This window comes from Malania oleifera, chromosome 10 (genome assembly GCF_029873635.1).
Source record: "Malania oleifera isolate guangnan ecotype guangnan chromosome 10, ASM2987363v1, whole genome shotgun sequence".
Taxonomy (NCBI): domain Eukaryota; kingdom Viridiplantae; phylum Streptophyta; class Magnoliopsida; order Santalales; family Ximeniaceae; genus Malania; species Malania oleifera.
This window is the reverse complement of record NC_080426.1, coordinates 89,803,615-89,816,474: the sequence shown is the minus strand read 5'-3', so window position 1 is coordinate 89,816,474 and position 12,860 is coordinate 89,803,615. Positions and strand designations below refer to the sequence as shown.

At 36.0% G+C, this 12,860-nt stretch overlaps 1 protein-coding gene across 6 annotated transcripts in view; it reads right to left on the bottom strand.

The window, feature by feature from the left end:
* LOC131166855 (chloroplast envelope membrane protein) overlaps positions 1-10,022 on the bottom strand; it is a 115,720-nt gene extending 105,698 nt beyond the window's left edge. For 5 of the 6 annotated variants that reach the window (XR_009139883.1, XR_009139884.1, XR_009139885.1 and 2 more), the window contains exon 1: positions 8,918-9,995. Coding sequence is in view for 3 of the 6 variants with exons in the window: in XM_058125456.1 (XP_057981439.1) it covers positions 8,918-9,529 (612 nt within the window). In the remaining 3 variants the exon portion in view is untranslated. Of the gene's footprint in view, positions 1-8,917 lie in introns of all 6 variants that reach the window. The other variant, XM_058125457.1, reaches the window with a different exon arrangement.
* Positions 10,023-12,860: the final 2,838 nt, after the last annotated feature.

Below are 12,860 nucleotides of genomic sequence, written 5' to 3'. Positions count from 1 at the left end.
CTATTAAAATTTCTGCTTCCTTGTTTTCACATTTCTTGAAGAAGATTCCTTTGCTCGGAGAGCCTTTGAGGTATCTGAGGACCTTGTAGCTTACCTTGCCCCTTCAAATGCTTTAATGATTCATGATCAGAGTGGATCACGAATTCTTTAGGCCACAAGTAGTGTTGTCACGTCTCCAATGCCCTCACCAAGGCATACAGTTCTTTATCATACGTGGATTAGTTCAATGCTACCCCATTGAGCTTTTCACTAAAATATGCAATGGGACACTTATCCTACATCAAAACAACTCCAAAAACAATCCCGGAGGCATCACATTCAATCTCAAAAGTTCTAATGAAATCAGGTAAAAACAACAATGGAGCAGAACATAATCTATCTTTAAGTATTTTAAAGGCATGTTTTTGTGCATTACCCCATTTAAACCCCATGTTCTTTTTTATCACTTCAATTAAAGTTGCAGCAATAGTGCTAAAATCTCTCACAAACCGCCTATAAAAACTAGCCAACCCATGAAAACTACGTACATCAGTTACAGATCTAGGTGTTGGCCAATCTTTTATTGCTTTCACATTTTCCTCATCCACTTCTACGCCCTTAACACTCACCATATAACCCAATAAAATAACCTTTTCCATGCAAAAATTACATTTCTTTAGGTTAGCAAACAATTTTTCTTTTCTAAGAACATCAAGTAACTTTTCAAATGACCCAAGTGATCATCAAGATTCTTGTTGTACACGAGGATGCCGTCAAAGTAGACAACAACAAATCTGCCTATAAATGCATGCAACACATGATTCATCAAGTGCATGAAAGTACTAGATGCATTAGTGAGACCAAATGGCATAACCATCCATTCATACAAACTGTACTTTGTCTTAAATGCAGTTTTCCATTCATCACCCGGTTTCATTCTTATTTGATAGTAGCCACTTTATAAATCAATTTTAGAAAAGATGGAAGAGTCATGCAGTTCATCTAAGATGTCATCTAGTCTAGGGATAGGATGGCGATACTTTACAGTGATTTTATTGATGACTCTACAGTCCATGCACATCCTCCATGATCCATCTTTCTTGGGTACCAATAGCACGGGTACCACACACAGACTCCGATAGTAGCCACTTTATAAATCAATTTTAGAAAAGATGGAAGAGTCATGCAGTTCATCTAAGATGTCATCTAGTCTAGGGATAGGATGGCGATACTTTACAGTGATTTTATTGATGACTCTACAGTCCATGCACATCCTCCATGATCCATCTTTCTTGGGTACCAATAGCACGGGTACCACACACAAACTCATGCTCTCCCTCACATGCCCCTTGGCTAGCAGCTCCTTAACTTGTCTTTGAAGTTCCTTAGTCTCCTCGGGGCTGCTCCTATAGACCAGATGGTTGGGAATCGTAGCCCCGGGGATGAAGTCAATCTGATGCTCAATTCCTCTAATCGGTGGCAAACCATTGGGCACATCTACAGGAAAGACATCCTCGTACTCCTGCAGCAAAGAAATAACAGCACTAGGCAAGGAAGAGGTGAGTTTGTTAGTGCTCAAATATACCTTATTGTACATGAGTACAACTAGAGGTCTTTGTGCATAAAAATCTTTCTTACACTCTTTTTCTTTTGCATACAAACTCACTTTTTCCTCTCCCGCTGTTTTTCCCTCATTTTTACCACTCTTTTTTTCTAATTTCATATCCTCTCTTGCCCTCATTTTCCTTCCTCTTTTTCTTTTTTTTTTCAATGCTCTCTGCCTCTCCTTTTGTTTTATTCTCAGCCTCTCTTTTGTTTTTCTCATCATTTGTTCTTTTCAATCTCACTTGATCTTCATACACTTGCTTAGGAGTCAATGGTACAAGGGTCACACTCCTCCTATCTTTTATAAAGGAATACCTATTCTTGAACCCATCATGAGTGACACGTCGATCATATTGCCACGGCCTGCCCAATAAGATGTGACTAGCATGCATAGGGACCACATCACATAGAATCTCATCAAAATATTTTCCAATTGAAAATACAATCAACACTTGCTTATTCATCCTAACCTCCCCACACTCATTCAACTATTGAAGTTTGTAAGGCCTATGATGTTTTATGCATTGCAACCCAAACTTCTCTACCAATGTGGTACTAGCTACGTTAGTGCAGCTCACTCCATCGATGATCATGCTACACACCTTATCATGGATGTAACATCGAGTATGAAATATATTCTCACGTTGCTCCTCATTTTCATCTTTTACCACACGCATGTTTAAAGCTCTCCTAGTTACTAATGCCTGGCCATGGACAGCATACTCAACATCACTAGACTCTTCTAGTGAAGGCATGGACTCATGATCACTCTTTTCATCATCGGTCTCAATAGTACCATCATCTCTCATAATCATTGCTCTTTTATTTGGGCATTATGATGCAATATGGTCAGTCCCCAAACACCTAAAATACTTGGTATTTCTGTACCTACTAGGTTGAGAAGAAGTTGTACCTTTTTCATGGCTGCCCACTTTATCTTTGCCTTTCTCCTTCTCTTCCTTGGATTTGGAAACAACCCTTTCTTCTTTTGATTTCCCCCAATTCGGTTTCCATGTGGAATGGGAAGCCGAAGTTGTTGTAGCATGCTTGTTTCCACCCTTGTGTTTGAGTTGCTTCTCCACTTTCATTGCCATACGCACCATGTCCTCTAACTCCACATAGTGCTACAGCTCCACTATGTTAGCAATTTCCCAGTTCAACCCACATAAGAATCGTTCCATTTTAGCTTCTTTATCTTCCTCAATATTTGCCCGAATCATAGCCATCTATATCTCCTTGTGGTAATCCTCCGCACTTTTGGTACCTTAGGTAAGACTTTGAGAACGTTGGTGTAAGTCTCTGTAGTAGTGGTTTGGTATAAATCGCTTCCCCATCACTGCCTTCATTTCAGCCCATGTCTTAATAGGTTTTTCCATGTTTCTACGCCTACTAAGAAAAATTTGATCCCACCATACCAGTGCATAGTCAGTGAACTCCACAGCTGCCAATTTCACCTTCTTTTCTTCGAAGTAGTTATGATACTCAAAAATGAGCTCAACCTTCCTCTCTCATTCAAGGTATACATCCGGGTTATTTTTTTCCTTAAAAAGGAGGGATCTTCATTTTGATGCTCCCGATGCTTCTATCAATGTTATCTCGATCCCTTGGCTCCCATCGAGGTTGCCGCTTTTGCCTAGCATCTCAATAAGCAAATCTGCCCATATTGTCATGTTCATCATCACTTGCTTCATTGCTACTTATATCATGTTCAAATTCAGCAATCGAAGGAGTATGTGGCCTTCACCGCTTTTCATTGGATTGCCCTCTTCTAAATCCATCAATTGCAATGTCTTGTCTATCCAATCTATCTCTGAACTCCCTAAAAACCGTATTGAGTCTTTCAAACTGCTGTTGAATGGCTTGCAAGGTGAAGAATGAGTCTTGTGGAGGGTTCTCATTCTCGCTACCCTTGCTAGAATTTTCAGCGCCAACCGCCTTTCTACTCATGATTTCAAACCTACAAAAAGGATATTAGAAAGAAAAAAATTCCTCACTCACTCCCTTACGTGTGTTTACCCTCAAACAATGACACTCAACACTCGTGTTTTGACACAAATTTTTTTTTTTTTTTTTGGCTTTTTCCCTGTGATACACTCACACACTCATGCCTCTTACCACTCAGGATTTCTCTAGTAGTCCTTTAATGAACTAATCCCAAACAAACCAATAGTTCAACTAAATGCAGCAATTGAATCAATGAATTAGAAACAAAATATCAATGAAATTAACAATAGAACAACTAAATTAGGACACAAAACAACGAAGGAAAGACAAGAAGAAGTCAAGAAAACAATAATGACGCAAACGAAATAAGAAAAAATTCAATGGAACAAAATAATCAACTCGATCAAGGATATATTCAAACACAAATTAGAATAATAAATCAAACAGATTTTAGAATGGACAAAGATAAAGCCAAAGGAGAATCCAAGTTAAGTGCAGCCACAAATTGGACAAACCTTCAAGTTGCTGCCTCTTCTTTTTTTCTTTTTCTTTTTTTTTTTTTTGAATGCACAAAATGGCTTCTTCTTTTTTTTTTTTTTTTTTTTTTTTTTTTTTTTGCTCTAATCGGCCTGGCTATGTTTCCTGCAATTTCCAGCCACAAAAGATTCAATCTTGATGATGGATGATATTGAAGAAGAGATGAAAAATTTCGGAAACAAGAAAACGAGATAGGTACATCGGATGATAGAAGAATATGAAATAAGGATAAATGATTATAAGATAAAAGAATTTTCGAAAGCAAACAAGAAAAATAAGATAGATAGAACCTGATTTGAACCAAGGCTTTGATACCAAACGATGCGGAACCCCAAGAATGAATGTTCAGAGACCCCAAATCAGATTTATCAAAACCCCAAACCCAAAATAAGATTCGACATGGTAGTGGATCATTGACCTATTGCTTGACATGAAGCACAAACTGAGAATATCAAATTAATGGATGAATGCCACAAACATTTGAGAAGTTCAGTGAAAGTTCAATGAAGAACTTGAAGAGAAATAAACCTCACTTTGAATTGTATTCAGCCAAAAATATTCCTTTTTCAATACAACAGAGAGTTAGCTACTTATAGAAAATAAAAGAAACCCATGACATCAGCCCGGCCAATAAAAATAGGCTATAACATCAATCTGGCCAATAAAAATAGCCCCACATAACCTTAAGCATGTCATGTCATTTAATGAAACATGTGCAAGTCACATGTCATGCTTAATTGACACAATTGGCCCACTATTTAGCCCATACTTTAATTAAAACAATAAAAATTCCCCAAACAGCCCTTATTAGCTTAAGGTTCCAGCTTCACACGTCTTTAGACAATTTACCATCTTAGGATCTTCAAGAAAGTCCTTTTATTTAGTGTCCATGACCCTCATTGACTTTTACTTAAGCAACTTCTCAATTAGTCCTTGTGTAGCCTCCTTGACCTTCTTGGCTCTAGCTCTTATGATGGGTCCGCTTGGCATGTGCAGATCATCCTGTGCAATCGAAGTTTGTTGGTTCATATCATGAACAATATTTAGAAAATTTACTTTTGAATTTATCAAAGATTTGTAATTCTATATCTTCCGATTAGGGATTTGAGATGTAAAATCTCCAATTGAGAAAACCAATGGATTAAAAATATATTGATTATCTAATTTGTGAGAGGGATTCCTGATACCTTGGTTCTTGCAAACTTGTTTTTTCATCCATAAAAATAACCTTAGTTTTAAATCTTTCTAAAAAGAAGTCAGTTGTTTTTTTCTTTAAAAATCATTTACTATTCTTTTTATTTTTATTTGCCCATTTGTGTTCCTTTTTCCATCTTCCTATGGAATCGACACCCCAAAGTTGTGCTACAACTACCGCATTATTCTTTGGGTGTAATCATGCACCCTCGACAAGAAATTTATTGGCCTAAGTCCGTTTCCCATGGAGATCCCAACACAATCAACAATATTATTGCCCTTGCCATTATGTGCGCAAATGCAAGAATTACCACAACAAACTCCTCGTCCTGCCACAACCACCATCCGAACCTCATCCTCATCCTCATCCTCATCCTCCTACATTTCCCCTACTACAATTATAGGCAGTTCTAACCATAGTTGGACTATCATGAGAAGAAGCTTGAGAAAAGGATCCAAAGCAATCTTTGGTGATCCATTGGATTCTAGTGTGTGCTTCATTAATGTATGTTTTGAAGCTCAAGACTCAACCCAATCAAAACTTGATGGCCATGAGCTCTATCCATTGCCTTTTGATCATCTTAACGTAAGAACTAACTATTTGATAGGTACTGAGTTGCTCTGACATACCTTAAAAGGGCTATAACACTCGTTGATGGACCTATCTTGTTGGTTATATTTGAAGACCTACCTTGTTGGTCATACCTGAAGTTAAACTTGCACAAAGTTGTCGAAATTTCCATTGAAAATTCCACTTTCCACCACCCTCGAAATCAAAAAGGTAGTCAATTTCCATCTTGCAAAATTTCTATAGAAATTTCCTGAAATCATCCAAAATTTATCAAAATCTCGAAATTTTTGAAATTTGGCAAAATTTAACTATTAAATAAAATTTCCTTGAGCTTAAAATTTGAGACTTAAAATTCAATAGAAACTTCTCTCTTAATTAATCTTTTTTTTTTTTTATTGAAACTAAGACCTTGATTGTGCATTAACATTGCCTACTATGTTTGACTTAATCATTCGGTAAATAATAAACATAGCAAACAATAAATACATACAAACACATATACACTAAGACAGCCTATAATACAACAACAAACGACAACTATGCCCTAAATGGCTAAATCTCACTAGGTGGGGTCAACTACCTGAACCCTTTTTGCCAATTTACACAATCTTGGGCAATTCCTCAAACAATTTAAGGGTTGTTAAATCCTTATTCACTATCTCATTTCAAGTTATTTTAGGTTTACCCCTACTTTACCTCTTCTACTGCCACTAACCAATTCACTCCTTCTCACTCATGCAGTACTTGGCCTACAATACAGGTGCCCAAACAATGTTAACTGCCACTCCCTTAGCTTATATTCAATGTTATGATAGCTTACTAAGAATGTGCACATTCCTTATTTTATCTTTAATGTTATACCACTCATCTACCTTAACATTCTCATTTCAACAATTGTTATTTTTTGGATATGTTGTTTCTTAGTTGCCCAACAATTCCTATAACATAGCTAATCTCTTAGTCATCCTATGAAACTTTATCTTTAGTTTTAAGAGTATTTTGTGATCACACACAACACGCTCGAAGCACTTCTTCATTTTATCCAACCTGCTTTAATTCTATGTATTAATTCTTCTTCAATTTCACCTTTAGCTTGCACAATAAACCAAAAGTATCAAAAATCTACTAGTGCTATTAAGTTCTTGACCATCAAGTTTAATCTTTCTCCAATATTCCTCCAACCATGACTAAAATTACATTTTATATTCTCTCTTATTTCTACTTATTTTAAACCTCTAGATTCAATTTTTTTTTCCTCCACAATTCTAACTAAGACAACCTATATAATAATTATTATACCAGCTTTGTATAACAGCAACAAAAATAAAAATAAAAATAATGAGTTTTAATAATATCCTAGAAAAATAAGAGAAGTGATGTAAATTTTGATTAGATGGCAATTAGGGCTTTTTTTTTTAACTGTAATTGGCTAATGTATGTGATTTTAACCAACATTTTTTTGTAATATTTATATGGACTTCGATGTGGAGTATTATTTTCGTAATATATATTACGCACACATACATATTTTCCCTTCGTATGGACTTCACTTGTGATAGTAGCTTATCGTTAGATGGGATACACAAAAAATTGGATAACGGGTTCGACTCTTCAGATGCATTGGGGGGCAATTTTTTTGTGTTGTTCTCCACTTGAATGTTTAGAAGTGAGGACTGTTATGTTTGGGATGGATAGGGATAATGCCCAGGCCCAAATGGCTTTAGCATGGCTTTTTCAGATTGTTTAGATGTGGTTTGGGTTGATTTGATGATAATGAGCTTTACTTCAACGGGTTCTGTGTAGAAAGCATTAATCCTACCTTCATAACTTTTGTGCCTAAGAAAGGCTGGTTTATAAAAGTTGCTGATTTTCAGTTTGATAGCTCGTGTGCACAATCTTGCAGAAAGGTTGAATCTAGTATTAAGGGACACTATTTCTCTAGCCCAAAGTGCCTGTTAGGAGAAGACATATTGTGGATGCCATCCTCTAAGCAGATAAGTTTAGCGGAAGATGTTTGTTGGGCAGAGAGAGAATGGGTCATTCTAAATTGGATTGTGGAAAGGCTTTTAATCAGGTTACTTTCAAGGCTTCATGGGATTTCCATTTTTGTGGGTCTCTAAATGATAGGAAGGTGGAGTAACCACCTTGTTTGTAGATGTTGTTGGAAGGATGTGGTGTTTCAAATGGGAGGGACACTCGGTTTAGGGATTTAGATGCTTCAGGGGTCTATAGTTGTAAATCTTTATCTTCGGCATTTGACTAGAATTTATTATGCTTTGCATTTTATATTTGACTAGATTTCTTGTTAACATTATATTTCTTGTTAGTATTGCATTATATCTTATACTTTAAGATATTATATTTTTATTAAATGTGTTTTAGCAAATATAAATAACAAAAATACCAATAATAGAATATATTATATTATTATTAATATAAAGAGAGCTGAAGGGGGAATCTCATTCAGTATGAAATGGGAATTGAAATGAGATTTCTGCAAACCAATTGTTAGAAATTGGAATCAACCATTCCGATTCTGATTCCTAGGGATGATTCTTGATTATCAAATGCCATCTTACTTCTATGGTGTCTTATTGTTATTATTGACGAATGACTAGTCCAAAGAGATAAAATCCTAGTGCAAATTCATTGCCAGCACCCTTTTTTTTTTTTTTGAAAGGTTATTGTCAACACAAATTTCTATCACAGTATTAGAAGATAGAATAGCAATGGAATATGAACATACCATACCCTGATGACACACAAACATATTACAGCATAAAAGTCCAAAATTCTAATTGAAAAACAGAAGTACCAACCAAAGTATTAAAAAATAGATTAGCCTTGGGATATGAAAAGACAATCCAACTAATAGCAAACAAACATTTTACAGCCTAAGGGCCCAAATTAAAAAGTTGAAGCGCCAGCCAAATTGCAAGAGCAGTGGTGAGTATAACTAATAAGAACAATCTCAACCAGACCCTTGCAGGAATTGATTTGATAACGGTCGACCTATCCCAAGTGTTGGTATTGTGGTTGAAAACAACAAATAATTATATATAGTCATCCTGGTCTGTGTGCACTTACCGAATTTGTTGAGGCATATCGGAAAACACGGTCTTCATATAGCATGTCATCAGCTTCTCTTCCGAGGATCTTATCCCTCACCATCTCAACCAAGCCCTTAACAGGAATTATCTTACTTGGATCTGCCTCAATATCTTCTCCAGAATCTCCACTTCCTCTGATGATCCCGTCTTGACCCCATGAAAAGGCATCGGCATCATTTGTTCCATCAACAATCCAATCCTCCCACCGCCGGCTCTCTTCATTCCTCATGTCTTCCTGTGCTTCCCTTAGCTCCATGATCGCCTCGGCTCTACTCTTCCACGCTTCAAATTTATCGTCCGCAGATATCTCATCCTCACTTGAGCTTTCACAAGCCTCCTCAAGCATGTCGTCATCTTTCAGACCCAACCAATTCCCATCATCGTCAAAGAAGAACTTCTGCCACCAAGTACTTCTTTTCCTTGGGTGGTTTTTCTTTGCACTGGGAATCAACCCACGGGCCTGTCTTCTTCCCTTATTCAGTGGACCAACAAGTATATTTGATGAGCAGTGCGAAGAAATTGAGTTATGATGACAAATACTCGAATTAAAACAGATTAAATTGTCGCACAAAACCGTGGAAGCGCTCATTAGAGGCGTGTACAGAAACCCAACATTTTTCACGCCCCTAAGAAATGCTGCTCACAAAGCCCAAGCGGACACTGTGGAATTGCACATTGCTCACAAATACAGCTAACAATAACATTCTAGAATCTCTTGCAACCCTAGAATCCAACGCTCTGGCGCAAAAAATTCTCAAATATAAGAAGCCAAATTCAGACACTGAAGTATGAGAATCACGAATGGGCAGTGAAGACCACCCCCCGAGCGACGAAAGTTAAAACCCGTCCTAGTTGAATCTGCCCCGATGTCCTGCAGAAGAGACAGAGCGGGAAAGGTAACCTCTGAATCGTTGGACTCCTCGTGAAGAAGAATGTGAGCAGTCGCGCGGAAATACAGAGGGGATTGCGGGGCAGGAGCAGGAACGCAGGGGGATTGTGGTGTTTATGCGAGTTGGGGACTTTAGCTGGGGAGGATAACGGTTTTAAGCAGGGCACAGTGGGCAACGGACAAACTCATTTTCTATCCAAAATGGCTGATAATTATTTATTACTTGTATACACAATATAATAGAATTAATAAATCTTAAAAAAATAATATATATATATATATATATATATATCAATATATGAAATTAAAGAAAAAATCATTAATTTAAATAAAAATATTATTTTAAAATATTTGTGGATAGTTATGACGTCTTTTTAAAATATTTATAGGTAGTTATAAGAGTATTTGTAGAATATTAATGGGTGATTACAGGAGTATTTTTTGAATATTTTTAAATAGTTATGGTCTTATGGGGGTATTTTAAAATCTTAAAAACTTAGAGTCATCTCCCTTCTATTACTAGAGATGAACAAAACCGTCATTGATGACATTTTATATTTGTAATGTAAAAATAAATATAGTTATCTTATTTTAAAAAATAATAATAAACATAAATGTATTTATCAATTTTTAAACTACGACACAAGAAGTTTTAACTCTTGTTGTTTAGAAGCACTTTAAAAAATGTGTTTATAACACTTATCATTTAAAATAAACATTTTTACAAAAAAAAAAAGGTGGCATTTGACTTGTACTATAATGAACACTTATTGCAAAATGTACTTTTCTAAAATCACTCTTTAAGAATTATTTAAGTGAATTTTAAAATAATATTAATTATTATATTGAACAAAAACTATTTATTAATTTAAATTAGCATTAAATAAATTAAAATTTTAAATTTAATTAATAATATTATTTGTATCATAGTTATAGTAATATGTTATAAATATAAATTAATAACAAGATTATTATTAATTAAAAATAATAATCATATATTATTTTTAAATAAAATATTAAATTTTAAGTATAGATAATTAAAGTAATTATTAAAATAATATTATTATTTTTAATTTAAAAATTGTTTAGAATGTTTAATCCATCTTGTACATACGAGGTTTATTCAAAGAACATAGTGGAATACTGTATGGGATGGCCGTGAGCTGTGGCAATGGTAATACGTTTTCAGAAGTAGAAGGATTTGGAATATAAATGTTATTTGAAATTATAATGAAAGAGGTTGTGGCTGTCATTGTGTTTTTCTCTTCTTCTTCTTTTTCTTTTGAAAGATAGATTAGAAAAGGTATAGGAGCAGCGTCGTACAGCAAATAGGGAGTCGGAAGAATTTGAGTAGAAATGAAACAAACAATAGAGTGAATGCAGAGTGAGAAGGGTTTGGTTAAGTAGAAAATAATAGGGAGTTGGGAGAATTAGAGCAAAAATGAAACAAACGAAGGAGTGAATGCAGAATGTGTTAAGTTAAAATGGAAATAGAGAATATTGATGAGATTTGATAAGACTTGATGAGGATGAACTGCGATTGAGAATGAGTTGCGAAGGTGCCAGCTTTGATGCGCTGGAGTGAGAATGTTGGTGTGCTAATCCATCCCATTGAATCTCATTAAAATACCTTCTTTTACTATCCATCCCATTCAACTATATAATGAGAAGTGTGTGCGTGAATGTGATGTGAGTGAGTATGAGAATATTGTGCTGAAGGTGAGAGAGAGAAAGGTGTAAGAAAAGGGTTGAGTTTAGTGGTGTCTCTTCCTCTTATATTTTCTCCTAAGTTATAGTGAAATTAGGTGTGCTTCATGGACGTAGGTTAGATTAGACCGAACCATGTTAAATCTAGTGTTCTTATTTTGCGTGTTTATTTTTACTTGTATGTGATTATTGTTTTTAGATCCCTAATAATTGGTATCAGAGTCAGATTAGAGTAAAATCGCTAGTTCGGAGCCCTTGCCCAGTATCTCAGAATTGAGTTTTGAGCACACCATTGTATTCCTCTCGACGAGACGAAGCCAATGGTGCAAACCGGAGCTCAAATGGAGGTCCTACGAACCGGCATGCACCCACGCACACTCCAAAGAGTGTACAGCGTCTTCATGTGCCTCCACGTGCCACCAAACGCGCTCTCACACACCCTCATGCATTGAAAAGCTCACAATGTGTGCTCCGTCAATGTCCAGTCACCGCCACATCAACAGCCTCGTCAGCAACCATGTGGTATACAGTTAGGCGTCACATCACCATGCCACGTCAACAGCCGAGACCTAGTCAGCTGCCATGTCAACAACTGGAACCCTACTTGCCACATCAACAACGGAACCCCACTTGCCACATCAGCAGTCAGTTAACAATGTCAGTAACGGCATCAATAACATCATCAAGTATATTCCATTAAAAGGGAGAATATTCCGTTAAGTTTAATAGAGTTTGACTAAAAAGTTTAACTATGTTTTCGGAGCCATTTCAGGTCCATTTTTTGAACGAGTTGAACCATTCCTAAGGTTTTCGGCCATTATGGATCCAACCATGCTATCCATTTGAGTTGATTTCATCTTTAGATAGGCAAATCGAGATCTCAAACAAAAAGAGCTTAAAGATCAAGATGTTTGACGGTTCTAATTTCAATTTCTAGAATATGCAGATTGAGGACTACTTGTTTGGTAAGGAGTGACACTTACCATTAAAGGGAAATCCAAAATCCATGAAGGAAGACGAGTGAGAGTTGCTTGAATGAAAAGCTCTTGGAGTTATCAGAATGACGCTGGCAAAGTTTGTTGCCTTCAATATCATGCACATGACAACCATCAAGTCTTTTATGGATGCGCTTTCTAATATGTACAAGCAGCCATCAACTACCAATAAGGTACACTTAATGAAAAAGTAATTTATCATGAACATGTCTGCTAGTGAAAGTTTTACTAGACATCTAAGCAATTTCAATGAGCTATCGGATCAACTTACCTCAGTTGAAATGACTTTTGACAGTGAAATTCATGTCTTACTGTTTCTTAGTCAGCTG